Source organism: Aulonocara sp. 'chitande type north' Nkhata Bay, linkage group LG12 (assembly GCF_057382095.1).
Source record: "Aulonocara sp. 'chitande type north' Nkhata Bay isolate Kocher_YH1m ecotype deep benthic linkage group LG12, A_spYH_male_GT1.1, whole genome shotgun sequence".
Lineage (NCBI taxonomy): Eukaryota > Metazoa > Chordata > Actinopteri > Cichliformes > Cichlidae > Aulonocara > Aulonocara sp. 'chitande type north' Nkhata Bay.
In genome coordinates, this window is record NC_141355.1 from 27,875,144 (window position 1) to 27,901,194 (window position 26,051).

Genomic DNA, 26,051 nt, shown 5'->3' on the forward strand with positions numbered 1-26,051 from the left:
CAGAGATATTACCTGCACACCCAATGAGCTTTAGCTAAATCCAAGTGTGAAAAAAACTCTCCTTCGCTTTCAAATTTTTATTTATTTAATTAGATTTGATGTACTTTAACATAATATAGACTTTATCAAATAATCGGAAATACCAAGAAAAATAGATACTGTCAAATGAGATAACAGACTCTTCTGTTCATGGCACGGGTACTCACCCACCAACGACTCATTTTGGGGCAGGATAATACAATTCACTAAACAATTGTAATAAATAACAATAAATGTAACAATAAATGATTTGGGGGAGGGAGCATTTGGTATGATTGTCTTTATTCTTTAACACAGCCTGACACAAACTTTACACAAACTTTATTGTAATTTCTTTAAGTAGTCTTCAAGAATAGTTCTTCGGGCTTCTTGAAACACAGTCAAAGCTCTTCTTTGGATGTTGGCTGCCTTTTGTTCTGTTCTTTTTCAAGATGATCCCTCACTGCTTCAATAATATTGACACCTGAGGATCCATCAATGCTTTAACTGCATTGGAAATGTGTTTGGGATCACTGTGGTACTTTTCTGGATTCATAATTCCATGAATTTCCATAAGATCCCAAACATCACTGAAATGCGGAAATGCAGTCTCAAACCATAACAGAGCCTCAAGCGTGTTTTACAGATGGCTGTAGATACTCACTGTTGTACCTTTCTCCTGACCTCCTCTGTACATATTCGTGACAATTTGAACCAAAAATGTCAAATTTACACTAATCATTCCATCAGACCTGTTGCCACTTAGTTTACATCTAGTTCTTGATACATGAGTCCTTTCTCCCTGTTTCTCTTCTTGACAGGCACCCTTTAACTGAGACCATTTCTGGTGAGGGCTCAGCAGACCAAATGCATCTCTGAAGGACCAGATAAATCTCAGGTGTTCTGTGTCAGATCTTTGCTGCATTTCCCCCCATATTTCTCAAGGACATGATTTTCAGATACTGTTCATCAGCTGCAAACAGTTCTTTAAGCCGGTTGCTTTTTCTGTTGTCCTTCCCCTGTCCAGTTTCCTCAATATGCACACCATACTGAGATTTGCCACATTTCCAGCTTATCTGTCTTTGGTAATCACCTTCTTTGGCATTTTTCGGAGATTCAACAAAAGAAATGGGGACAAATTATGCATTTTTGTGAAAGGCTGCTAATAACAAAGTCCCCAAAGGTATAATTTAAAATTGGTTCTTTGCTAAGATGGCTGTTATGTGTCGACACATCACATTGTATATATAATTTACTACAACGCTATATGTAACAGTGTCAGAAAACCCAGCTAATTATGTTTTCTTCTCACCTCAGAATGTCATACAGTGAAATCTGTGCTGCTCAAGCACGTAAATAGGTGGAAATTTCTTGCTGCACCACATATACTACTATACAGTCCTTTTGTTAGTGCTCAAGTTATGCACAAGAGAAGAAGGAATTTTATTTTATGACCACCCAAGGTGAAAATAAAACTTGATAAGTGGAGTTATCACCATCACATGCATTTGATGGTGTTAGGCACTTATGGGCTTTTATTTAGTGTGCACAAGTTATCTTGTAAGATTATAACTTGTCCAGTCAAGATAAGAAACATCATACCAGAGAATCCATCCCAGAGCAAGTACAGCATCAGAGTATTGCGCAGCACTGAATCATTCTATTTACAATTCACCAAATGTGTTTGTCTGTGGGTTCTTTGCTGTGTCGGGTAGATGAAGAAGAATATATGGAACAAAGTAATCACAGCAGGGCTTTGGGGTGGGGTTTTTATTTATTTGCTTGTTTTAACTAAACCATCAGTTGGGCGCACATTGTGGAGGACAAAATGGGAAAGACTAAAGTGTTATGACAAGATTAAGGAAAGGTCATACTGGTCATTGCAATTCTCCCTTTTTCTTTTTTTGAGAATGGTTAGATGGCAGACCTTTGGGCCACAGTCCAGCTCAGATTGTAGTAATGCAGCTGAAAGATGTTTGCCAACCATAATAAATCCAAAAGAGGAAGACAACAGAAAAATAGCACTAAATAGCACTTGATAGGCATACACTTTGTTCAGGATAACATCTTCAATAATAGCTTCAATATTAATACCATTTGAATAATTTACATGACATAAATATTTATGAATCTCATTTAATCCACATGCTACAACATTAAAGTGGCAAATGTATCCATCAATACCTACTTAAAGGACTATGTTTATCTCTTATTGTTGGTCTTTACATATGTTTCAGTTCCATATAAATTGTGAAGTAATATATTTTGATTATTATAGAACAGAAAGTCCTGATATTTCTTCATGCAGTGACTCATTATGTTAGACCAACAGGTCAAACCTTTGAACTTTTCTCAATAATATATTTAATATTTGACTGTGGAAATTTTAAATGAAAAACATTAGTGCAGCCACCTCCAGTTGCTCCTTGTTTGTGTCGCTCTGCCCTTGAGTAAGTGAAAAGCATGCTCTGTTAGATTGAAATCAGGTGACCAACTTGGCCACTGAAGAATATCACATTTCTTGCCGTGAGAAACTTTTAGGTTGCCTTTGCAGTAAGCTTTGGGTCATTATCCATTTACATTCCAGTCAGTCTTGCACTATTTGTCTGACTCAGTTCCACTGGCAGCCCATACCTGGCCATGCAACAACATTGTCTCTACCATATTTGACATTGTGGGAAAATGAAATAAAATAAAATTTTAAAGGTATAGAAATGGGCAAGAAAAGACAATTTTCAGGCTCATGTGCAGCCCTGGTTCCTATTGCAGATTTGTTTTGTATAAAGTGATGCTGCACAAGAATTTAAGCACAATCACGCACTGTATAAATGTTTTGCAAAGTGGGAAAAAGTATTTAGACTTGTTACATAAGATCGTAGGGGGATTGGTGCCACCCAATGCCCCTCTTCTCAAATCAAATCAAATCACTTTTATTGTCACAGCACATGCGAGTGAAATTCTTGTGTGCGAGCTTCACAAGCAACAGAGTTGTGACACACCCCTTAGCCCTACTAGTTAGTTTTCTAGGTCCATTTATTTATTTTATTTTACTTTGTTTTTTATTTGATGAAACTTTTTTTTATCCTTACTTTGTTTTAGTTTAGTTTACTAGACTGGAATCCTCTTTGTACAGCTGTCTTGTCATATCAAGATTGTGGAAGTTACACCAGTTATTAACGAAAAATGGGACTATCTCAAAGTGACCCTCCAATCCTGCTAATTGGAAACCTTCATGCTTCAGTGGATACTAGCCATCACTATGCCCACACGCGCCGTGTGTGTGTGTTTGTGTGTATGTTAGTAGTGAGTTCGCCGGCTCACGTGGATGACACTACATAGTAATTGAAAATTCATGGACTTCCTGAAAATAGTGCCGTGATGTAACTGTGTCTCTTTTAACACAAATGTCTGCATTGGGTTTTTACGTTAAAGATGGTCATGTTCATCTGTTTACAAGATCAATAGTTTTCAAATAACACAGCGTATAAAAATATAGAGTGAAGTGTTGCGAGCCGTCACGCCTCTCATATCCCTCCGCTGTTTTTGTCCCCCTTTCAGGCTGTTTTGGTCTTTTCGCTGTTAGCAACGGAAAGAATCCGAGATAGCTGCAAACCCGATTTTGAGATAATAATTATATAACAAATTGACAAGAGGTGTAACACACATGTTCATTTCGGAAAAGTTACTAGAGCGTGTTGTCTTTTTTTAAATATATTTTTTTTCAGTTTTAATAGGAATTGTACAGGTCGCTAATTTAGCTAGCAACTGTTAGCCAGGCTAGCTGCTTAGCAAAGCATCCTCCTGAACAGGCACGTTGACTTTAGCCTGCTGGCTAAGCTAGGTCTTCGGATTGCCCAACGTTAGTGAGGTACCGCACACCGTCTCATCGTCAAGAAATTGCGGCGTGAAACTGGTCTGTTAAAGACGCTGTCTTTTATGGGATCACCATGTCAATGAAGGCCGGTGGAAATCGCAGCAAGCCCGGCGGTGGTAGCACCGCCGGTGCCGCCGCCGCCTCCGGTGCCGGAGGAAGCGGCGGGGGAAGACAGAATCTGGGCAGGTATGTGAAATTAGAACGTTAACATAGCGAAGCAAAAACACAGCAAGGAGGGTTGGTTTGACACGTTTTCGATATTTGGCCATAGTCACTGCCAAACGGTAGCGGTTGTAAGAGATGACATTGCCGTTAAGTGGTCCAAAACTAGTGCGTGTTTGTGAACGTTGTGCGGGCCTTGCGACGTGTTGGTCAGCCAGTTGTGCAGTTCAGCTAGCGAGGCCTGCCTGTCTGCTTGGTCCAGTGCTGTTGCAACTTTCGACGTGACATTATCTTCTCTGGCACGTTAAATCAAACATGCCACCACGAGGTTGATTTTCCATAAATACATGTTCGGGTGGACATTTATCTTTCCTCACATGAGTGTAGTACTAGTGACGCTGCTTGCCAAGTTGCTGGTATCAGTTTACTCTAAGCTTGAAGCCAAGTCAGCTAGCGTTAATTAGCCAATTGCCAGCCTATGCTTGCATTTCAGTTTTGTAACCGTTGGCTAATGGGGGACACGCAACGGCATTTGTTGTCTTTTGGCTGCCATGTAGCTTGGTACGTTACCGCAACATTGCTGCAACGGGGTTGCCAGGAAATGGATATAAAGCGTGTGGGCGCTCAGAAGAAAGGGGCGGGTGTGGAAACGGGGGTATTACAGACCGACTGGCTTTCAACCTTGACGTTGCCATTGCTGTTCGTGAGAAATAGTGTCCTTGAGGCATGACTTTCTCTCTACACGTCGTCCCAAGATGAAGATAAAGCACACTGTCAGTGCATGAACAGCATGCATGCTGTGATTTTTGGTGGTCAGGCTGCTGTTCACCGGTCACTAGGACAGCACTCCCCTTTCACTGCGTAGGATTCATCGTGAAGATGCTATAAATGAATATTGGTCCAGTTTATAACCATGCTCACAAAACCTGCACATTACAGCTCAAAATGGCATGGCTAAGTGTGTTTTAGAAAGCTTAGGGCTGATTTACTGCAACGGATATAATATAGGGGTTAGTGGCCATTGCTTACGTTGAATGGTTGGTTATGTGCCAGCTGCTGAACAAGGTGCATTTTAGGACATGCCTGGGAAAACTCTTAGCGGCTGAGTGTTTGGCTAGATTGCATCACAAACATCATTATTATAAGCATAATGTTTTGGAGACACTGGGGAAATTTCAGAATTTACATTGCACATTGGAAATGTGATCTGCAAGAGCAATTCTGTCGATCTTAAATATGAAGTCAATGTCCACAATTTAAACAATTGATCAAGTAAGAGGGCTGTGTTGATGGTTGTGGTGATGTCTCCACAGCTGAAATCGATAGTGATGGTAATAAATCTTATACTTGATAAAACCAAAGTGATTTCATTTTCATGTCTGCAGCTGCAAACATTTCACATGTCCTCTTCAGTCATAATCTCAGTAAAGCATCATTATAAGACCCTCATGTATTCTTAAACCTGGTTCTCTGTAGTTTGCTACAAGTGATTGTAATATGCAGATACTTGCAGTATGCTGTGAAAGTATATTTTAGAAATGAGGTTAAGGTTAAAGCAAATTATATAGCTTGTATTGATTAACTTCAAGTGCACTTCTGTATCATCTTAATCACTGCCTCTTATGATTTCTCTTAGTGAGTTGCACATATCAGCGCATGTGCTAAGTCAAGTCTTTATTTATTTTATTTTTTACAGTTGATGGTGAGTTTGACAACAATTTAATCAAAATGCGATTTTTTTTTTTTCTGTCCCTCAGGGGGAGACACAGTGGCAAAGGTCCAGCAGCAGTGAGTAACCTGTTATTTTTATACATTTGAGAAACAAAATTACCTTCAAGCTTGAGTATTTTAAAAAACTTAAAAAATAAAATAAAATTTAAAAAAAAACAGATTTTTGAACATAGTGATGGTGTTTTTTTCCTCTTGAGGCATGTCATTGGTGGGCACCAGAATTTATCTTATGCAGGAAAAACCCTCACAATGCTTTAACACTTCTTTTTCTTGGTTTCCTCTTTTTAAAGCATTTTAATGCCAGAGAAAGCATAAATCCAGATATCGCCTTTTTAATTGCATTAAGAATGGAACAAGTGTATTGGTATTCCACAGTGATGAGACATTATTTGGCATCTTTTTTGTGCTCAAAATGGGAGCATCAAAATTAATTGTATCTTTTCTTTAGGTCATTTTCAATGGTGTATATGCAAATATGAGGATGGTCCATGTCTTGACTTCAGTGGTGGTACGTTTACTGTGTGCCTACCTTGTTCCTTTTTTTTTTCTGTGTGTAATGATTATAAGAATATGCATAGTTGCAAAATTCCTTGGATGAAGTAGCCATGTGAATCATGCTTACTCTAAGTGAGTTAGTAAGAACATTATTTACTGCAGTCTGTTTTACCACATGCTGTTTCTTCAAATTGTTTATACAGCATTAAACAAAGCCTGTTGTAGAGACAGCTGGTTGCATAAAAGGAAACGAGTGATTGATCAATCAATGGTTTGCCTTGCAGAAAAATGGGTTTCTGAACTTATATTTTTGAACATGTAAGTTAAAATTTGTACTGAAAGGCACATACCGTATATAACGACAAGCCTCTTTAATTGTAGGGGACCAAGTGTGAGCTTAAAGTGAAAAATGGAGCCATCTATGAGGGAGTATTTAAGACCTATGGCCCAGAGGTAAGGCTCATGCATAATGTGGTATTCTTTATTGTGCCAATATGGAGGGAAATCTGTTACTTTCTCACTAGCTGAATATGATTAGGGTTAAATGTGATGGAGTCTTGCTAACACTAGGTACTAGTTTCACCCCTAAGGTGGTTTAGACCGGCATTGCTTTTTCTGATATTTGAGCATTTACCTTCCCTTTTAGGCTGAATTATTTCCCAAAAGTAATAATCATAAGTAAATTTGAGGTTTTCTGCTGATGCCAGGATTACACAAAGTAGTTTAATTGATAAGAGTGATGAGTGATTTATTTGACTAATAGTTAAAGGAAGCCTGCAACAATTTTCCAGATCTTTAATTCATAACCATACACCACATATCTTTCTTGTGATGCTTAAAACAGATCTCTTGAGATTTCTCAGTATGTTTTAGTTTTAGGGTTGTTCTTGAGATTGTTTATAGCTGTTTTGTGTCTCTAGCTACTGTGGAGTGTGATGGGCATGAAAGAGTGCATTGTCCCAGTCTCCTGTGTCCATAGTTTCTTGTGTCTTTTGCAGATAGTTTTTTTTTTTTTTTTGTTTTTTTGCCCTCTGTGTTTCAAATGATATTTTTCTCCCTCAGTGTGACCTGGTGTTGGATGCAGCCCACCGAAAGAGTACAGAACCGAGCACAGGGCCCAGGAAAGAAGATATTGTAGAGAGCATCATTTTCAAGGCTTCTGATGTCGTAGTTGTGAACTTTAAAGATGTGGACCTAAATTTCGCCAGGAAAGGTAGTGTGGTCATATTTTTATTTTTTGGCAAAGATTTTTTTTTAGTTATTGAAACTGGAGATGTTATCATGCGCATATTGAAAACCTATGGACAATGTTAACTGGGTGAGTTTGTCACACTGTCCATTTACACATATGAAAATATAAACGTATGTCAGTGAATTCCCATCTTTGCATACATACAATGTATTACCCTTCTCAGTCTTCTCTATCTTGATGTTGCAGAGGCTTTTCTGTGAGTTAAGTATTGTGTGTCTGCTCAGAGTGGCCAGTCATTGAAGTCTAATTTGATCTATCGATTGGTCCAAAGGTTGCTCTAGTGCAACAAGGACACTCAATAAAGGCTGAAGGAGCCTGCTTCATGTAATTCATGTACACCCATATGATTCTGCTTTGGACGATAATTGACTCTGCAGGAGAGTTTTGTTGTCTGAAAATATACAGGCATGAAGGTGTGAGGGGTTTTGCTTCATGATTTGAAACTATGGCACTACAATGATGCCACTTCACTTTAACAACTTGTGAAGTGAGTGAAATTTACACAGAAAGATAAAATGTCAAAAGTACCCATGTTTGTCTGCTTGCCCCTTTATTTTTTTTTAAAGAAATGCTCAATAAGTGATCAGTTGAAATCATGGGATGTGAGGAGTGCACTAGACATGGCTTGACCCAAGCTCAGATTGTTAGAATTGAGTACCTTTACAACTTATATCTAGGTGAACCATATCATAAATATGTCTGGTATGAATTTAACTGTTGGTGTGATTGCCAGTCATTTTATCTGTCAGTCATTCTTCTGACTATCTGTCATCTGTGTGTCTCTCCTTTCCAATGGTCTAGTCTCCTCAGACACAGGTAATCTATGGCTGTTTTCTCCTTTTGCACATCTTTGTATGCTCTTAAAAATATGTACTGTGCTCTTATGTTAGACCTGTTAAATTAGATATTAAATTAGAAATGTAACGTTTATGAACATTTGGGCATGATGATCTATTTTTTTTTTTTTTTTTGCTGTATGTATTGTTACTGCATTTTGATTCCAGTATGATTCTCAAAGTTTTAGGATCACTGCTCTCATACACCCAAAAACTAAAAATGAGATATGTATTGCTGATCAGTGTTGCTTTATATTTTTAACTGCGTCTTCAGACTGCATGTTGCTTTCGGTGGAAGAATTATTCCCTCAAAATCATTCAAGCTGATTTTTGGAGTCTTTAAATATTATCCAGTTTTAACTTTTGATACAGCCTATGGGATACATTTGGGTAATTTCTTTTATACTAATATAAACTTTATTTGTGTTAATAAGGTTACAAAGTGCTTTGTATTAAAATAAAATAAAAAATCACAGAAATTGTGAAAACCAGAGAAAATAGGATGGGGGGAAATAAACAACAAGAAGTGGCAATGATGAAGCAGTGACTTGTATAAGAAGAAGGTAATGTTTATTGCTTTTGTTTAGTTTATCTTTTATAGGATTTTTCCTAAACATCAGTTTGTTTGTTTTTTAAACCTTTCTTGGCCTTGCTCGAGTCATGTCACACTTAAATGGTAGATTATCAGCAACATTAATGTGATTCCATTGAAAGCAACTGATTCAAAAGTCATACTGGGCTCTCTTACATCATTTGTTTTCTGAGCATTGTTTTTAAAAGGTTATTAGGAGAAGTTTAATTTTGTTTGGCACTGAAATGCTTTGAGGTCATGTAATTAACTGCAGTCTAAATGCATGTTTGCTTACCTCTCACTATTCTCACGTTTGATTTTAAAATTTTTCTTTCTTTGTATAATTCCTTTGGTGGACAGTGTGCACAAAGCATGCCAGCAAACACTGGAAATATAAACCAGGTCTATTGGCCCAACTGCCCGTATGGTGTCAGTCTAATGTTTCTGAACTTGCTCTGTGCCTGAAACGCTTAAATGCCTTTTGTATTGTGAAATGAGTTATGACGTGTGAGATAAGCAACTCCAGGTGGCTGGTATGCTTTGAGCACATAGTTCACTGGTGCCAGATCTGCAAATGTGAGAGCAGACTTGGGCTAACATGAGATTAGAATTTCAATTCAGTTATAATTGGGGGTTTTCTTTGAGCAGATCTGTCTGTTTATGACTTTGTTGAGTCAATGTATTCCATACATTTACATAAAAATAATGAACATCCTGAAACCGCAATTAGCCCAAAGTAAATTGTTTAATTAATGTGCTCCCTTTCAAGATGTTGCTATGGTGATTCTTAATAAATAGGGTGCAAGTCAAGCATTGTAGACACTGCTCGTAGCTGGATTTAATTTCTGATAAAAGTGAGCCATCTGAAAATACTGTAGCACCTAGAGACATTATGCTACATACTCTGACAGTGATTCAGGACTCTCCCTTTATTCACAAGTCTTGCCCACACTTCCAGACTCACCAATGCCAGCTCAAGAAAATTGCTTTTTTTTTTTTTTTGGGAAAGGAACCCCCCCCCCCCAAAATCCTGTTGAACCTGTGTTTGGATGTAACTCGGTGTGTCTTTCTGAACCGTCAAACTCTCCATATAGACGTTTGCTGTAAGAACTCTCTCAGAGGCTCTTGAAGCATGATGAGCACTTTGTTTTCTAAGCAGTGAGAGTGGAGCCTGCGTGCGTGCATGCGTGTGTGTGTGGTATCATGCAGTACATAAATATATACATTCTTTTCTTCATGTTTCAGACAACTTCACAGATGCAGCAGTGACTGGCCGGATCAATGGCGAGCATAAAGAAAAAGATCTTGAGCCCTGGGATGGAGGAGAGACCCACAACTCTGATAGCCTCGAGTCTCTGGATACTGATGTGGTGAGAAAAGTATCAGACACCAGAAACAGGCTGGTGCTAAACTTGCTATATATTCAACCGAAACAAAGAGTTTGTTTCATGTGATCCAGAGCATTTAAATTTGTTCACATGCTGATTGTCAAATTCTGTCTCTGCTACTGTTTTCACATCAGTCTAATGGGTGGGATCCCAATGACATGTTCAAGTACAATGAGGAGAAATATGGAGTCTTGTCCACATATGACAGCAGCCTGTCCACATATACGTAAGCTTCTTCATGTTCTCCATGTATTTGTTTGTATACTTGTCATACTAGATATGTTTAATTTTGAATCTCTGACAGTAAACAAACGTTCACTCTTTAATCTGGTTTTATTATAAAATTAAAGACTTAGAACCATGCTGTCCCATGTTACTCCTTGTCTAACCTGAATTTATTTCCCAGGGTACCTTTAGAGAGGGACAACTCAGAAGAGTTCTTGAAGAGGGAGGCGCGTGCTGCCCAGCTGGCAGAGGAGATCGAGGCTAGTGCCACGTACAAGGCCCGCGTTGCTCTGGAGAATGATGAACGGACTGACGAGGAGAAATTCACTGCTGTTGTGCGAGGGGAAAGGGAGACTCACACACTTGGCAGGTGGTGCCAGGATATGAGTTTTTACAAAAATACTACGTGTTTCTGTGAATACATTTTGTGTACACTTTGCAATTATGTAAATGTAATTGTGTTCGTAAACATATTTGAACGATTTTCAATTTTTATTGCCTCTTGATGCATTCTGTGGAGTTGTTAGAACTCGCATTATTCACAATTTATTGTTATAAGAATTTAAGAGGAGCTGGAAAAGGATACTGCTGAGCTTTGCATACAATCATCTGTGTTGTAGCTGTGTGCTGTCACCAGGGGGCACTGAAATAAAACTGTTGCTTTAGTTTATGCTTCTCTTGCTCATTTGGCTTTGCACTGGCAGTGAAGAACACAAAGTCATAATACACAAAGAACTTCTAAACTGAGTGTTAAAAATTTTGAACAGGGCCTACTACTACTGCTGTTAGTGCCTTTTTAAAAAAAAAAAAATCTTTGTGGAGTTTGTTTTCTGTCGGTTTTTTTCTAATGCTTCTTGTGCTGCATGTAGAACTCTATTGCCCCTTTTCCTGTTCTTTGGGAGGAATATTTAAGCCTACTAGACAAGTAGACAGCAAATGTTCCTATAACAAATACTTCCTATAACTGGTAATTAAAATTAAAAAATAAGCTCATTTTAGCTAATGACCACTTACTGGAATGGAATAAAGTATAGAATTAATTGCTCATCTTTATTATTGCCTTGTGTATATGTTTAGCTGAGTTAAGTCTGTTTGTATGTTTGTAGAGAGAACAAGTACATTCCTCCTGGTCAGAGAAACAGGGAGGCAATGTCATGGGGGCCAGGGCGTCAGAATTCACCTCGTCTTGGTCAGAGCTCAGCTGGACCCCCCACTCCTCGACCAGGACCCCACGACTACAGTCCCAGTTCTGGATCCGACCAGAGGGTGGTTAATGGAGGTATATTTAATATGTCACCTACAAATCTGCTGTTACTTGCTGCAAATCAAACACAGTCTTTGTGAGAGTAAAGGAGTGGATGAGTGAGTCACTGTTGTGATCAAACCACGACTCGAAATAAGTTCTTTTGCAGTGGCAAAGTGTTTGGGTTATTCTTGTGTTATCTTGTTAGTTTATTTTTATTTAAGCAATTTTTTTTCCTGTTTCCCCATCCCTTGTCTTTTTTTTTTTTTTTTTTAATTAAATTTCTCTCTTCTTTCTGTCCCCACTATACCTTTGTTTCCCCTGCACTATAGCTTGTGTCATCCTTGATCATTTGTCCTTGCCTCTTTTAGGTTCATCCCATTGGCCCTCACCCTGTCCATCTCCTTCCTCCCGTCCCCCTTCTCGTTACCAGTCCGGTCCCTCCTCCCTGCCTCATCGGGCAACCACGCCCACCAGGCCACCTTCCAGGCCCCCCTCTCGACCTTCCAGACCTTCCTCTCATTCATCCCACCTCTCTTATCCCTCCTCTTCATCCTCCCTTTCCCACCATGGGCCCACATCGCCAGCCTCCGCTCTGGCCAAACGCATGTCTTCAGAAGGTACCCACATCTCTGTGGAGTAGACCTGGGCAAAAAACATGAGTTGAAGGTGGAGGGATTTAAGTCACAAAGAAATGTGAAATATTTCAAAGTTGATGGCGATCAGTTTTATTTGAAAAATAAGTTTGCCCAGGTCTAGTGTGGAACAGCAGAAATAGGAGAAATTGCTTGGTCAGACTGAGTTGGGATCAGATTTGAAAAACTCTGATTCTCTGTCAGTACATCAGGCAGTTTCACCTTGGCATGTGGGTGCACCAATGTGTGCCATGCTTTGGGTGTGGTAACACTTAAGGCACCAATTTATCAACTTCTCTGGTAGATCATTCAAAAGAAGGTGCACGATGATATTCTAATTAAAAAAAAAAAAAAAAAAAAAAAAAAAAAGGCTTGATGTTTGAGGCATGAGAAAGATGCTCAGAGATATTTGAATTGACAAATTTGATAAGTGGTTGTAATACCAGTTAAGTTTCACATGCGGTTTTTAAAAGTCTTCTCTGTATTCCACTCCATTGGGATACGAACTGTTGACCAGAAATGTGATCCGTCAATTTCCAGAGTTCCTCCAAAAAAAGCCCCCAAAAAACTGGTAGTGAGGCTTAATCTCTTGACGTCAATTATTTTTACTTGAATAGAAAAATTGTTAACTAGTGTTTGGCCTCTCATTATTTTTTTAATATGCTGTTACTGTAGGCCACTGTTCATCTCACTTTTTGGCCTTTGCTTTCCCATTTCTCATCTCTCACTTTGCTTGGTTGTGATGTGGTGTTTGATCACTTTACAGGATCATCTGTAATTTCTCCACTAGCATGCATGCATGCAACAAATAACCTTACTGTTTGGTGTGATATTTATCAGCATGTAGACTTGAGTTTTTGAAAGTTTTTGTGAGGCACTGGTGAGTTAAAAAACAAAAAACAATTAACAGAGGGATGCTAGGAAACACATGTTCACTTTGCTGTCACTGTGTGTTTACCAGCTTCTATCCATTTGCCTCTGTCTTTATACATCTCTAGGTCCACCAAGGATGTCTCCAAAATCTCAGCGGACGCCTCGTGCTCACAGAGTGCCACCCTGTCGGACCAGTGGAGTACCCCAAGGAGTGGACTTAATTTCCCATAATCCCCCTGGAGAGTCCATAGTGACTCCACAAACCAGGAGCAGCTCTTCCTCTGGAGGGACATGGTCCTCAGTGGTTAGCGGAGGTAGACTATTAATCTGAATAGTTTGTACCCCTCAGCCATAAAAGGCTGATGGGATATTGTCACCCTGCTGGGTGGGCAGGTAGTGTGGACACCAAAGCTTGTGAATGCAATGTAACTTGAGAACAAGGCAACATAGGATTTTTAAATGCATCCCAATGGTGAACCTACTAGTCCAGTATTTTTCTCCCTTTGCAGAGATTTTAGTTTAATGCCACTGGAGGGCATATTTCAAAGCACCTGTTATTGTTTGTTATTTAACCTGAATGTGTTGTGAACACCAAATTCTTCTCCCCTTCTCAGCTCACAGACCTCGCTCCCCCCGACAGAATAGTATGGGTGGAGCTTCAGCTGGCTCCTCTTCCCTCCCATCACCTCAGACAGGTACAGCTCCTGTGGAAACTGTTACTACTCCAACATCAGCTTCCTCTCCTACTGCAGCTAGCCCTGCCCCCAGCATAGTCACTTCTTCATCAGGAGATGGTAAGCTGAAGTTTAACAAAGGACTGAGTATGAATAGTGATATGAAAACACGTCTGTTGGTTTTTATAATGAATAAATAAGTGCTACAATCAGAAAAAGCTATCATTAAATCATTTTGATGGGAGTAAGTAAACGTTCTTTTTTTGTATGTTTAGCAAAAGAATGTCGTGCCCAGGAGACTAGACAAACATCTCCTACAAACAAGGAGAACATCAAGCCTTTGGAAAGTTCACCTAGTTTTACAAGACAAGTTTGTAAAGGTTGGTAAACACTAGAAATTTGCATTAACTTGTTCTTTTTAACCTCAGAATGTTGAGAAGCAATACAATTTTAAACATGAGTACGAGGGTTTCTCATCTGTTCCTTTCTTTAGTAGTCGTAATGTAACAATGTCTTAAAAATTGATATTTCCAGAATCTGCATTTATTTCTCTCCATTCACTTTGCAGGACCGCCTTCTATACCATCAGACCACAGAAAACAAATAGATAATTTAAAGAAATTTAGTGTAGATTTTAGGGTAAGTATATCTTGAATTTATATGACATACAAATTGCTAAGATATGACTGATCTCATCTCATGTTTGTGAGGCTTTAGCAGAGGTTGTGCCCCTCTTCCACTCATCTTTCCTCTGTCCCTCTGCCAGTTGCAGTCTAGTTCCAACCCAGACCCTCCCTGTGAACCAGTGATGACCAAGTCTGCTAGAGACCCTGCAGACAAACCTAAAGATCTTCCCCTGGACAAAGCCTCCACAGTGGGGAGGGAGGCCACTGAAGATGGTGTTGTAGTAATTGCTGCTGGCACACCTAGTGGTACCCATGCTCCACCGACTACCACCACAAGCACCAGTAAGCCTGGCAGCCCCGCTGCAATGTCTCAGTCTCCCTCTGCTACTGACCAGAAGAGGCCAGGGCTTGATGTGACGTCACAGGGAGTTCAGACGACGGCCACCTCAACGTTCAGCGGGCCCAAGCATGAAGAGAAGGAGGAGAAAAAAGAAGCAGTGCAGGAGTGAGTGGACAGGAGACCCATTCCACGAGAAAACCAAAAATGACTTTATTGCATTTTGTGTGGTCTGTAGTCAGTTTACTATAATGCACAGTAGGGATTTATTACTGTCCAAAACCAACAACAAATTATTTAATGATAAATATTTATTAATTTAAAGAAACACAATTTAATGAAGTTTAAGTAGCTTCAGAAACAAATTCTTCCTTTTCATTCCTTTTCTCTATTTGTTCTCTCTCTGCAGTCAAGTGAGAAAATCAACCCTGAACCCAAATGCTAATGAGTTCAAACCCAGGTTTAATACACAGGTAAGTTATAACCCACTTCTGCCAAGCTTAAAACATTTGGAAACCAAAAACTAGGTCTGGTATTTAATTTATTTATGTCTCTATATGCTTTTGTTTTTCTTTGTATTTTCCCTCAGCCCAAACCAGCCAACACCCCAACGCCTCCCCGGCCTCAAGGCCAGCCCAGCCCCTCCATCGTGGTCCAGCAACCTCCAACTGTTTATGGCCAGACAGTCTGTTTCCCCCAGATGTATCCGCTGACGCCAGTCAGCCCTGGAGTTCAGGTGAGATACACACCTGCATACTGAAATGTACATTATGGAGATATTCATTTTTATTCAGTGCAAATCACCCAGAGCATCACACTGTGTTGGTATGAAATGCAGGGTTCATTCAGACCAACCCCTAACAACAGTGACTAACATGTCTATGTTTGTCCTCACGTGGTAATTTTCTTTCCTTTTCTTTGATTCATGCCTGCCATCATTATTTTCTCAGTGTATTTTGTGTTTTTAAGGACAAAGCTCACATTTGTTGTCATTTGTTTCATTGTAAACTTTTTCCCTCCATGTAGCAGAAGAAGCATTAGGGGGGAAAAAGGTCCCCCTCCCCATGACATGTTGTTCCCTGTCTTCTTTTGAGAAGGTGTTAGTTACATGGTTTTCTTACAGAATGAACTGAGAAATGTTTAGGTGATTATTTGCATAACAAGCTTAGAAATGTTTAGTCAAAGCTTTTTTTAGAAGTTTAGTATAGATATAATTTTGATGTTGCATATATGTAGCTGTGATCAATACATTTCTTATGTTGCTTTAAGAAAAACTTGGTGATCCAACATCAGACACGTGCAAACGATAACAACTAAAAAGTGGTTCTTCTTCCCTTTTCTCCCCCTCCTCCTCCCCTCTCTCTCTCTCGCTCCATTAGAAAAGCATAATATGGAAGGTTTGTGAATTTTTCTAAGATTTCTATTTTTAAAAACTTTTTTTTGTATTATTTTTATTTTATTTTTTAAGCCCAATAAGTACTGGGATGTTTTGCTTGCTTGTTGAATTAATATCATCAGATGTTGGTTTGCCAACTTCTTATTGCAATTCTTCAGATGGACTTAAAACTGTGCTCATTTCCCTTTGTTCCATCTGTTTTCCAAACAAATGGCTGCAAGCTAAAATGAGTTTAAGCTAGCTTGTTTTTGCTGAAGGGGTGTTTGTAACACAAATGCATGGTGGACAATGTTAATGAGTTCAGGAACTGAAAAAACAGTATTATGAATGCTGTAAAAACACCTTTTTGGCTCGTGATAGTCAGGTGTAGAAAGTGCATGTGGCCCCAGGTAAGCGATGACTCCCACAAGCTCTTACATTCTAGTAAGCTGTTTGTGTTAGACAAAAAGAAGATGAAAAGTTTATCTGCAGCCAGATTGTTATTAAGGTTCCCAGACAAATGAGCATAGATGCACCCATGTTTATCCTCAGACTGTCTGTTTTATAATCTTGTTGGAAATCTCACAGAAAATTGAGTATAAACATGTTTTTTATTTTTTGTTTTTCCCTACCTTTCCTCGTTCCTCACCTCTCTCCAGTCTCCCATGTACCAGGTTCAGATGCCTATGACAGTGAGCCAATCTAAACCCTACAGACCAGGTAAAGGTGAGAATAACCACCGCTTTCTTTCTCTCATTTCCCTCCCACATAATCTTTTTTTCAACTTGGTGAACAATATTTACAAACCATGTGAATACATAAATATTTTTAACCAGCTATTTGGACAGTATGTGATAATAAGCTTGTTTTCAGAGTCAGCCCAAACATTGTTTACAATGTGGCATTGTTGTGGCATTTTTTTACAAAACGGTTGAATTAAAATGTCTTGTTGGTGGAGTAAATAAATTCCTAATGGGGTAAAAAACAAAGAGAGGGCTTCCTGCAGAAGCACACCACGCAGGAGCCTGCAATCTGAAATATTACCAGTCACTCAATATCATGATGAGGAGCTGAGAATAATGAAAGCTGAAAATAATTCCCCAGTCTTACATGAAGTGTGATGGATTGGTTGATTAATTACGTTGATTATTCATGTGGGGGATTGAGCTGCTTTGCCCACACAAAATCAAACGTGCAACAACAGCAATCGCTATACAATCATTTAAAGAATGTTGTATATTCTTCTCACTACGCGGGACACCAAAAACCACTGATGCTGTATATGTTGTTTTACCACACACGCTTACCGACCTGCAATTATTACGCAGGTACAGAAATGCTGTTGTGCAAGTATTTTTGTAGTTTGCTTTTACAAGAGAGAGGCTTCAGGATTTTGTTTTTAATTTCTGATCTGGCCAATCTTTATTATCTTTCAGTAAGTTTAAATATGGCTCATAATATGATCAGTTGCTTGTGTTTTTTTTCTTCTCCCCCTCACATATAGACTTTACTAGTGTCTTTCATAGCCAATGACCCTTCTCTCTCACCAAAGCCTCTAGAGTTGGTATATATATGTGTGATATGGGATGTTGAACTTATTCTCCATCTTGCCCATCTCTTAACATAAATCTCTAGTACCCAACATGCCCCAGCAGAGGTCAGACCAGCACCATCCGCCAGGCACACCCACCATGATGCACCCAGCCACAGCAGCAGGGCCACCGATTGTAGCACCGAGCCCGGCTTACTCAGCGCAGTACTTCACCTGCAGCCCACAGCAGTTCACCAGTCAGCAGCTCGTCCAGCAGATGCCTCACTACCAGTCACAGGTATGATTTACTCTGGCACCAGCAGTATCACAACTATACAGCCTTTAGCAGCTCATTGAGGAAGGATAGATTGAACAGGCTCGTCTATTAAGACTCGTATGTAACCATTAAAGTTTCTCTGGTACCATCAATTAGAACTGGCAGTTTTTATCTCCCGCAGCTGTTCACTTGTCGGTGATTTGGCTGACAGATGCTGGTGATCTTTAGCAGTTTGATGGGGTGCCAATGTCATGCCAGTTTTTTTTTGTTTTTGTTTTTTTATCACCTCTGATTTATTGAGCTCAAAGTGTACTCCTGCTTCTTATACCTGAAGAGTTACTACCTGTTTGCTACAGGCTGTCATTGGAAAAACTGCAGCTTTTACTGCAGTGACTTAAAAAATCCTGGAAAATCCCCAGTAATACAAACAGCTAGGCTCAAGCACTTTTTGGAGCAGAGCCTACTCAAAGCACACATTTATATTTTTTTATGTTGATTACTAATGAATAGTAGATGGTATTGACAAAAAGATATCTGAGGCTTGATGCCAATACCACAATGACTGTTAAGTTGTGAATTAGAGATGGCACGATACCACTTTATGTCCGATACCGATATCATAAATTTGGATATCTGCCGATACCGATATGAATCCGATATAGTGTTTTTTAATCAACAAAACTGTTTTTTAAATATCTTGCTGCATTTTGTATAAGTTCATACTCAAGTTTAAAACAACAACTACACTAAAGCTATTCTGTTATACCTGTATGCAAAAAAAAATATTTCATAGTACAGCAATACTGATCAATCTAATAAACTTCAACCTACACCATCCTCCCTATTCTGGTATTTTAAAGAGTACTTAGCATAAATATTAAGCAACCTAACTAATAGGGTTCCAACTCCCAGCAACAACAAAAATAAATAAATAAATAAAAAATAGGGAACCACCCCTCACACTCCACCTCATGATGCTTAATCGACGTAATCAACCTTAATTTGATGCAGTGTGAAAAAAAAAAATGCACAGAAATCAATTATTTTTCAAGAAATATTATATAGATTCAACATCTTTCTTCAACAAAATTGCAGACTGCACAGATGGTACCTTCCCAAAGGAAAAAGTACTATAGCTTACTAGGGTATATATATTAGACTTAATAGTCACTATATACAGTAATGGACTTCTATACATTTTGCATCAAATTAAAACTTTGGCTGTCAGATAATTATTTATTAAAAGCTAGACATTTTAAATGAGAATAAGAAAGAAAAGTATGTCTTTGTGCCCCCTTTTCCCTGTTAATGCCCTATCGGCCCCCCTGGCTAAACTTTGCTAGATCCGCCCCTGCACAGTTACCAGCGTCAGCTACGTAGAAAAAGATCCTCGAGTAGAAAGTAATAATAAATAAATTCTAACAACAGCTGATCAAGCTTAAACGTTCTGCTGTTGTTCAGCCGCTGGTTTCCTCTTTCTGGTGCAACGTGGGCCAAAAGCAAACTAGAGACACGGACTCGCACAGAAAAGCCGATCAGCTGATCGTTAAGCAGTTTCATGATTGAAGTAGCAGCAGGAGAGCGAGAGGCAGTCGCTTGTTAAGCTTAACGCAGGAATGCTTTACAAACATTCAGAGATGGACTTACACACTTGCTTTACTTCTCTCGGGATAACTTTGTCGGAGATGAAATGCCGGGTTGCTAGCGAAGCTCCACATGCTATCCAGACCACTGACAGGTCCCGCATGCCACAGCCGCTCTATCACGTGATGCATACTGCTCCGACTGCTAACGTTCTGAGGTGAGTTACGGTGTGTTGCAAGTTTTGTGAGGTGCTTTCGTGATATTTAATGGATCGGATTACATTTTTTATTTTTCTCCGATATCCGATCCAGTAATTTAGGTCAGTATCGGACCGATACCGATACGTAATATCGGATCGGTCCATCTCTATTGTGAAATGTAAAATAGGTAAATAAATGTAAGAAAATAAGTTAAACCTCATGAATGTTGCATTTTTCTTTAACACAGTCATGAAAGGATTTGGCCTCTTAAATACATAATTCTTTAAGGAAGCATTTTTCAGGACATATCGAACACACATCGTACGCACATAATCATTGATGCCCCAAAAATAATGAACCTTATGTCACTTTGATCGTCAGTGCCAATTAAATTGAGTGAAGATGGCCAGCTTTGGGATGAGACAGACAAACATGATCTCACACACAGGCTCTTTAAATGAAAGCTTGTGAGAATGTTTTATGCAACCTATGAACATAGAATGCATTACTGTAGATTTTATCAGACCACAGTTCATGTGATATGCCAGAACCACAGAGTGAGACCATAGAAGCCATTTTTTTTTCTCTTTCAGTTTCATCACAGCGCTTACAAATTGAGCTGGTGTTAAGAAATGCAAGTCGGCTAACTAATGATTACAAAAAAGTATAAACCAAGAAAGAAATAAGCTTCCTTTCTCTGAACAGATGCATCAGAAGCACAAAAAAGTGTTTATGTCCATATTTCATGTGCAGCCTCTGAACAAATGTTGGCTCTCTAAATTGGCACTCAGTTACCAAAACTGTGACGGCAGGAGTTGATAGAGGCTTTCCTCAGTTTTTTGGCTTCCTTTTTGCCTCTTTCAGGCACAGCATGTGTTCAGTCCAGTGATGCAGGGCAGTGCCAGGATGATGGCGCCTCCCACGCATGGCCAGCCCAGTCTCGTCTCTTCCTCTACTACACAGTACCCAGAGCAGACACACACCATGTATGGTACGTGTGCGGCCAATGCACGGGGTGTGATTTTTAATGCTTTTCACTATTACTAACGCCGACTGCTGTTTCAGTGTCTCCAGGGCCAATGCCTCAGCAGTACCCCCACCCTAGTGCCACCTTGCACCCTCACCCGCAGCACCCTCAGCCCTCTGCCACGCCTACAGGCCAGGCACAGCAGGGTGGACCACAACATGGAGGCCCTCCTAGCCATCCAGCTGCCAGCCCAGTCCAGCACCCACAGCACCCACAGGCAGCAGCAGGTGAGTGCCCTAAGGTTGGCGGTAGTAATTACCCCCTCCCCCCATGGAGCTGGATTTTTTTTCAAGTGGAGCATTATGGTAATGTATACATGTGTTTATGATTTTTGTTGTAGCAGCAGCAGCAGCAGCAGCCCAGGCCCTCCACCTGGCTAACCAGCCTCCACAGCAGCAGATGTATTCGGCCTTGGCACCCACGCCACCTTCGATGACCCCAGGGCCAAACCCTCAGTCCCCACAGGCATCTTTCCCTTCTGCTCAGCAGGCTGTGTATATCCACCCACAGCAGGTCCAGCATGGCTACAACCCCAACCACATGGCGCACGTGCAGCAGGTAGGTCACAGCCTGCTGTGAACGTGCTCAACAGCGACCACAGTGGCTCAAGCCAGGCAATCAGATTGGCAGTGTTTCCTGTGCTGGACTTAACTGTGGGTGTGAGAAAGGTCTGGGATCCATTCCAGTAGGTGTTTGAGTTTATGAATGGGTCATATTTGGCTTTTATTAATCCCTTTAAATGAGGTAGACATTTTGTTGGCAGTATGATCAAGTTGGGATGTAGCGCTGTCATTCTCACGGTACGCTGTGGGGTACAGAGGAAAAGAAACATTATTTCCTGATAAGAAGACAACCTAACCACGGAATTCAGAGATATTCTTGGATACCCATAGCAGTTTGGCCCCATTGAGTCTATGAAGGAATTCTTTAAATAGACCTATTGAGAGTTCCCTTGTTGCGTGTCATATATAGGCTATAGAGTTGATCACAGAGAAGGCTCACAATAAACCTGCCCAAAGTTTCAAATGATGACTTCAGTGTTTGTGCACGACTTAAGTTACTAAGTGATCAGTTTCAGTCTTTTCTACTCTCATATGTATGAAGTCAGTGAGAGTGGATGGCCTTAATATGATCATTTCAGACATGCAGCTCTGGCTTAGAGCAGCTGTTGTTCAAATAATCTGTTTATGAGGGGCAGCCAATCAGAAGGAAACTGGTTAAGGAGATAAAGCAGATTGCTTCAGAGGGAGGATGACTAATAGCTGACAGTTTTGGGGGTTTTTTTGGGGGGGGGGGGGGTTCCCCCTAGATACATGAAACAAATGGGTTTCCTTAGCATTGTTACATTATGTGTAGTTATTTACCTGTTTGTGCTCTGCTCAGAATTGTACACCAGAGGCCACTCTGCAATCTGTCTGGCTGAAGAGTGTTTCACACATCAACTTTACTTCATCTATTGACCATTATAAATACAGATACCAATAGACTGCCAATTAGCTAATATTGCCATTGAGATACATCAATCTGTCTCTACTGAGGGCCTCCACCAAGGCCAAATATGAGATATGGATATTTTTAACTGTAAATTGTATGATGCTACTCGAGTGGAGCAGCTTTCCAAAGCCCTAGGATTGTGATTGGCAGGATTTCATACCCCTGTCTCAGTACAGTAGAGATATTATAAACCTTGTGTTTGGCTAAAGGAAGCTAAACTTTTTCTTCTAGTGGTGGATCCGTTTCAGATTTTGTCTGGGCATGTATAAGCCTTAAAAGCAAGACTTTCAAGGTAATCATTGTGCTATTGTCCTGTCCTCTGTTATCCTGGCTCTTCCTTCCTTGTACGTTAAGGAGACTTTTATGCGTGAAGGGTCGACCACAGTGAAAGTGCTCTTTTATTTTCTGTTTGTTCTACAGGTGTTAAAGTACTCGCACCGTTTCATTTTACAGGAAGTTTTCATTGCACATGGAAAACAAACGTTGCCGTTTCCAAGTCAAACTTGAAAAGTAAACTGTAACCTCGTGTTATTGTCTTAGCTGAAGTCACATGCTGTATGTGCGTTTGTCTCTGAGCCCCACCTTTATGTAAACAGGCTGCTGAAGAAGACAGGAAAAAAAAACATTCAGAATCATGCGATGTCTGTTCAGAGCTGCTGCTCCTGTCGGTAACAGACAGGCGGAGCCGTGAAACGCTGTGTCACTGAAACTCATCTGATTCATCGTTTTACCCAGTCTGGCTTTTGTCCTTCTGTTGATCTCTCACTGTCACACTTTTGTTCTCACTCTGGCGCACTCACTCACACTTGTGCTCTTTCTCTCGCTCCCAGGCCCATATGCAGTCTGGTATTGTGCCATCCCACCACCCGGCACCCACCCATCCCCCAATGATGCTCATGGCTACCCAGGGTCCTCCAGCTGGTCCACAGCCACCTATGCCCCAGACTGCCCTTAACCCCATCCCTGTTTCCTCAACCACACATTTCTCCTACCTGGCACATCCACAAGGTATTTTTATTATTTTCCTTCCTCTATAAAGAGACTGTGTTGTTTTCCTTCTCTAATGTTCTTTTACATTACTAGCTCCTCTTTACACCTTTGTGCAAACTGAGGCAATAAGTGAGTACTCTTCATGGCAATGGTTGAAATATTTAGACTTCAATTCTTTTTGCATGGGGGGTGAGTGTCATTAATAGATATAATGGCAGTTAGCTGGGGCAATCACACATAATTTTATTTTTTTAATTCTTTGGACAGTTATTATCCCTCAGCCATGAAAGTCTGATGAGGTTCTGTCGTCACTCCCTGTGCAGGCAGGGGAGGCGTGGACACCCAAGTGTCGGTGCCATGGAGAACAGCAATGTAGTCGGTCATGTTCATGGACACAAATTGTTTTTTCTGTTTTGTTTTTTTGTTACAGTCAGCTCAAAATAATGAATTTTAATAGGAAGTAAGATTTCTGTGTGGCGACTCCCGCGAACACAGAGGCCAAGAAAAGGTAGCTTTGAAAGAAGTGGCAGCTGCTGTATTTGACCCAAATCATAAACTTGGCGTGTAAAATTTGTCCTGTGTAGGAATTGATTCAGATGAGAATTTATCCCCTGGGAAATAAAGCAATAAATAAAAGTTGTGCACATGTTACACCTTTCATCTGATTCAGTTAAAAATGACCATAAAGAGGTGATTTTTGTATTATTCCCAGCAGGCAAATATGTGAGTGGACACTGCTGACACATAGGTCAGCAGTCACTGGTCAGAAGATTTTAACATATTGTCATATTCTTTGGGACAAAGTAACAAGTGTCCAGTCAGTACAAGAAACACATTTCACCCCTGAGTCATAAAAGGCTGAAAGATGTAAAGGTGGTAAAGGTGCATCCACTGAGGGGCTAATAACTAACCAGCTCTGAGCTAACTGCATTTAAACACTGGTCGAAGGTGAACTGGTGACTTTCAGATTGTGTTTTGTAAGGAAAACATCTGTCCTCTATTCGATACACACAATAAGAGCCATGCAGATGGTCGAGTCATACTGTGGGCTTTGCAGAACCATCAGTTATTTAAAGATAGGTCTTTAAAAAGATTCAGCTTGGGACACATGATCGGGGTGAGATTTTGAGTAATGGTAATTTCAGAAGAAACACACTTATTTATTTATTTTTATCAGATATTTAATTCTCCTCAGGTTAAACCAGGGAAAACTCCGTCTTTAGGTGCAGATTTAGATGATTGGAGGAGAATTACTGGTTTGTTATTTGAGTGTAATTAAAACAATAGTTTGTATTTTGTAAAGCTGTCTAACGTGTTACAAAGAAACTTTCTGTCATCCCTGCAGTGCAACCTCATCATCAGCAGCAGCTGTAGATGCGTCAGCGAGCTGAGGGACCCGCTCTGCGCCGCGCTTCTCAACCAGAGCCTTCATAACCAGGCGATGAAGAGGATGAGAGAGCCCACCCTCTCCTCTCTTCCCTCATCCTCACCAGACATGCTTCACATCAGCTTTTCTCTTCCCTCCCTCCTCCCTCCCTCCCTGACCAGGCAATAAGAGAATGTTAACAGGTTGATGCAGTGACATGTTTTAACAAGCTAGAGTTTTAACAGACAAGACTGCTCCTATTCAGGCCCCCCACACACAAGCACACACGCATACACATACAGATCTGCAAACACAGATAGTTATACCTACATCTACACACACTTTCAGGGGTCCCAAATTGCAACTTAAGTCAGCTTGCCAAGTAAGAAGTGAAAGAGAGTAAACAATCAGCGAGTGTGAAGAAGAAAATTCAACTGGAACTCGTAATTTTTGTCCGCACCTTGTTATGAAAAGAATCTTCCAACCTTTAGACAGTATTAATCCTACTGTTTATTGCTGCTGCTATGTGCTGCATTTATTTCCAGACTACACGACACGTTTCTAACCAAACTAAAAATGAAACATGACGAGAAACTTTCTGTGAAATAAACTCATGTTGGCAGCCGAGAGGACAGGAGAAAGTGTTATGAAATTATAACGGCTGAGGTGATCAGATCCCACTTCTCACCCGACCCTTATGTAACTTTTAAGTTAAAACTTTTACTTTGTAGATAATATAAATAATTTAAAAAATGAGCAAAAAAATTTAAAAACAATAAAAAAGTTTTAAAAACTGAACTGCTTCTTGTGGTTTGCTTGTACTGTTGGTGTGTCGTTACTGTGAACGTGCACTCTTGTGTTCTAGCTTTTTACAGTGGCTTGCAAAAGTATTCGGCCCCCTTGAACTTTCCCACATTTTGTCACATTACAGCCACAAACATGAATCAATTTTATTGGAATTCCACGTGAAAGACCAACACAAAGTGGTGTACACGTGAGAAGTGGAACGAAAATCATACATGATTCCAAACTTTTTTTTTTTTTTTTTTTTTTACTGCAAAGTGCGGTGTGCGTAATTATTCAGCCCCCTTTGGTCTGAGTGCAGTCAGTTGTCCATAGACATTGCCTGATGAGTGCTAATGACTAAATAGAGTGCACCTGTGTGTAATCTAATGTCAGTATAAATACAGCTGCTCTGTGATGGCCTCAGAGGTTGTCTTAAGAGAATATTGGGAGAAACAACACCATGAAGTCCAAAGAACACACC

General features: G+C 40.1%; 1 protein-coding gene across 11 annotated transcripts; it reads left to right on the forward strand.

Annotated features, from left to right (window-relative positions):
- Positions 1-3,529: 3,529 nt before the first annotated feature.
- atxn2 (ataxin 2) lies at positions 3,530-25,582 on the forward strand. Of its 11 annotated transcripts, none has more exons than XM_086314791.1 (26): positions 3,530-4,078; positions 5,812-5,842; positions 6,234-6,293; positions 6,662-6,733; positions 7,343-7,493; positions 8,334-8,348; positions 10,185-10,309; positions 10,462-10,553; positions 10,734-10,922; positions 11,659-11,831; positions 12,167-12,415; positions 13,429-13,617; positions 13,918-14,097; positions 14,253-14,357; positions 14,546-14,616; positions 14,744-15,108; positions 15,350-15,413; positions 15,530-15,676; positions 16,320-16,337; positions 16,975-17,041; positions 17,951-18,144; positions 20,772-20,898; positions 20,973-21,161; positions 21,275-21,492; positions 23,259-23,436; positions 23,512-24,751. In XM_086314791.1, exons 1-26 carry the CDS (start codon positions 3,966-3,968, stop codon positions 23,619-23,621), a joined length of 3,492 nt encoding a protein of 1,163 aa, XP_086170917.1. In that variant the 5' UTR covers positions 3,530-3,965; the 3' UTR covers positions 23,622-24,751. The 11 variants fall into 11 exon arrangements, with proteins under 11 accessions (XP_086170917.1, XP_086170908.1, XP_086170909.1 ...); XM_086314782.1 differs by lacking the exon at positions 23,512-24,751 and adding an exon at positions 24,764-25,582 and having other exon boundaries at positions 3,532-4,078; positions 21,278-21,492; XM_086314783.1 differs by lacking the exon at positions 23,512-24,751 and adding an exon at positions 24,764-25,582 and having other exon boundaries at positions 3,534-4,078; positions 16,975-17,035.
- The last annotated feature ends 469 nt before the right edge of the window (positions 25,583-26,051 follow it).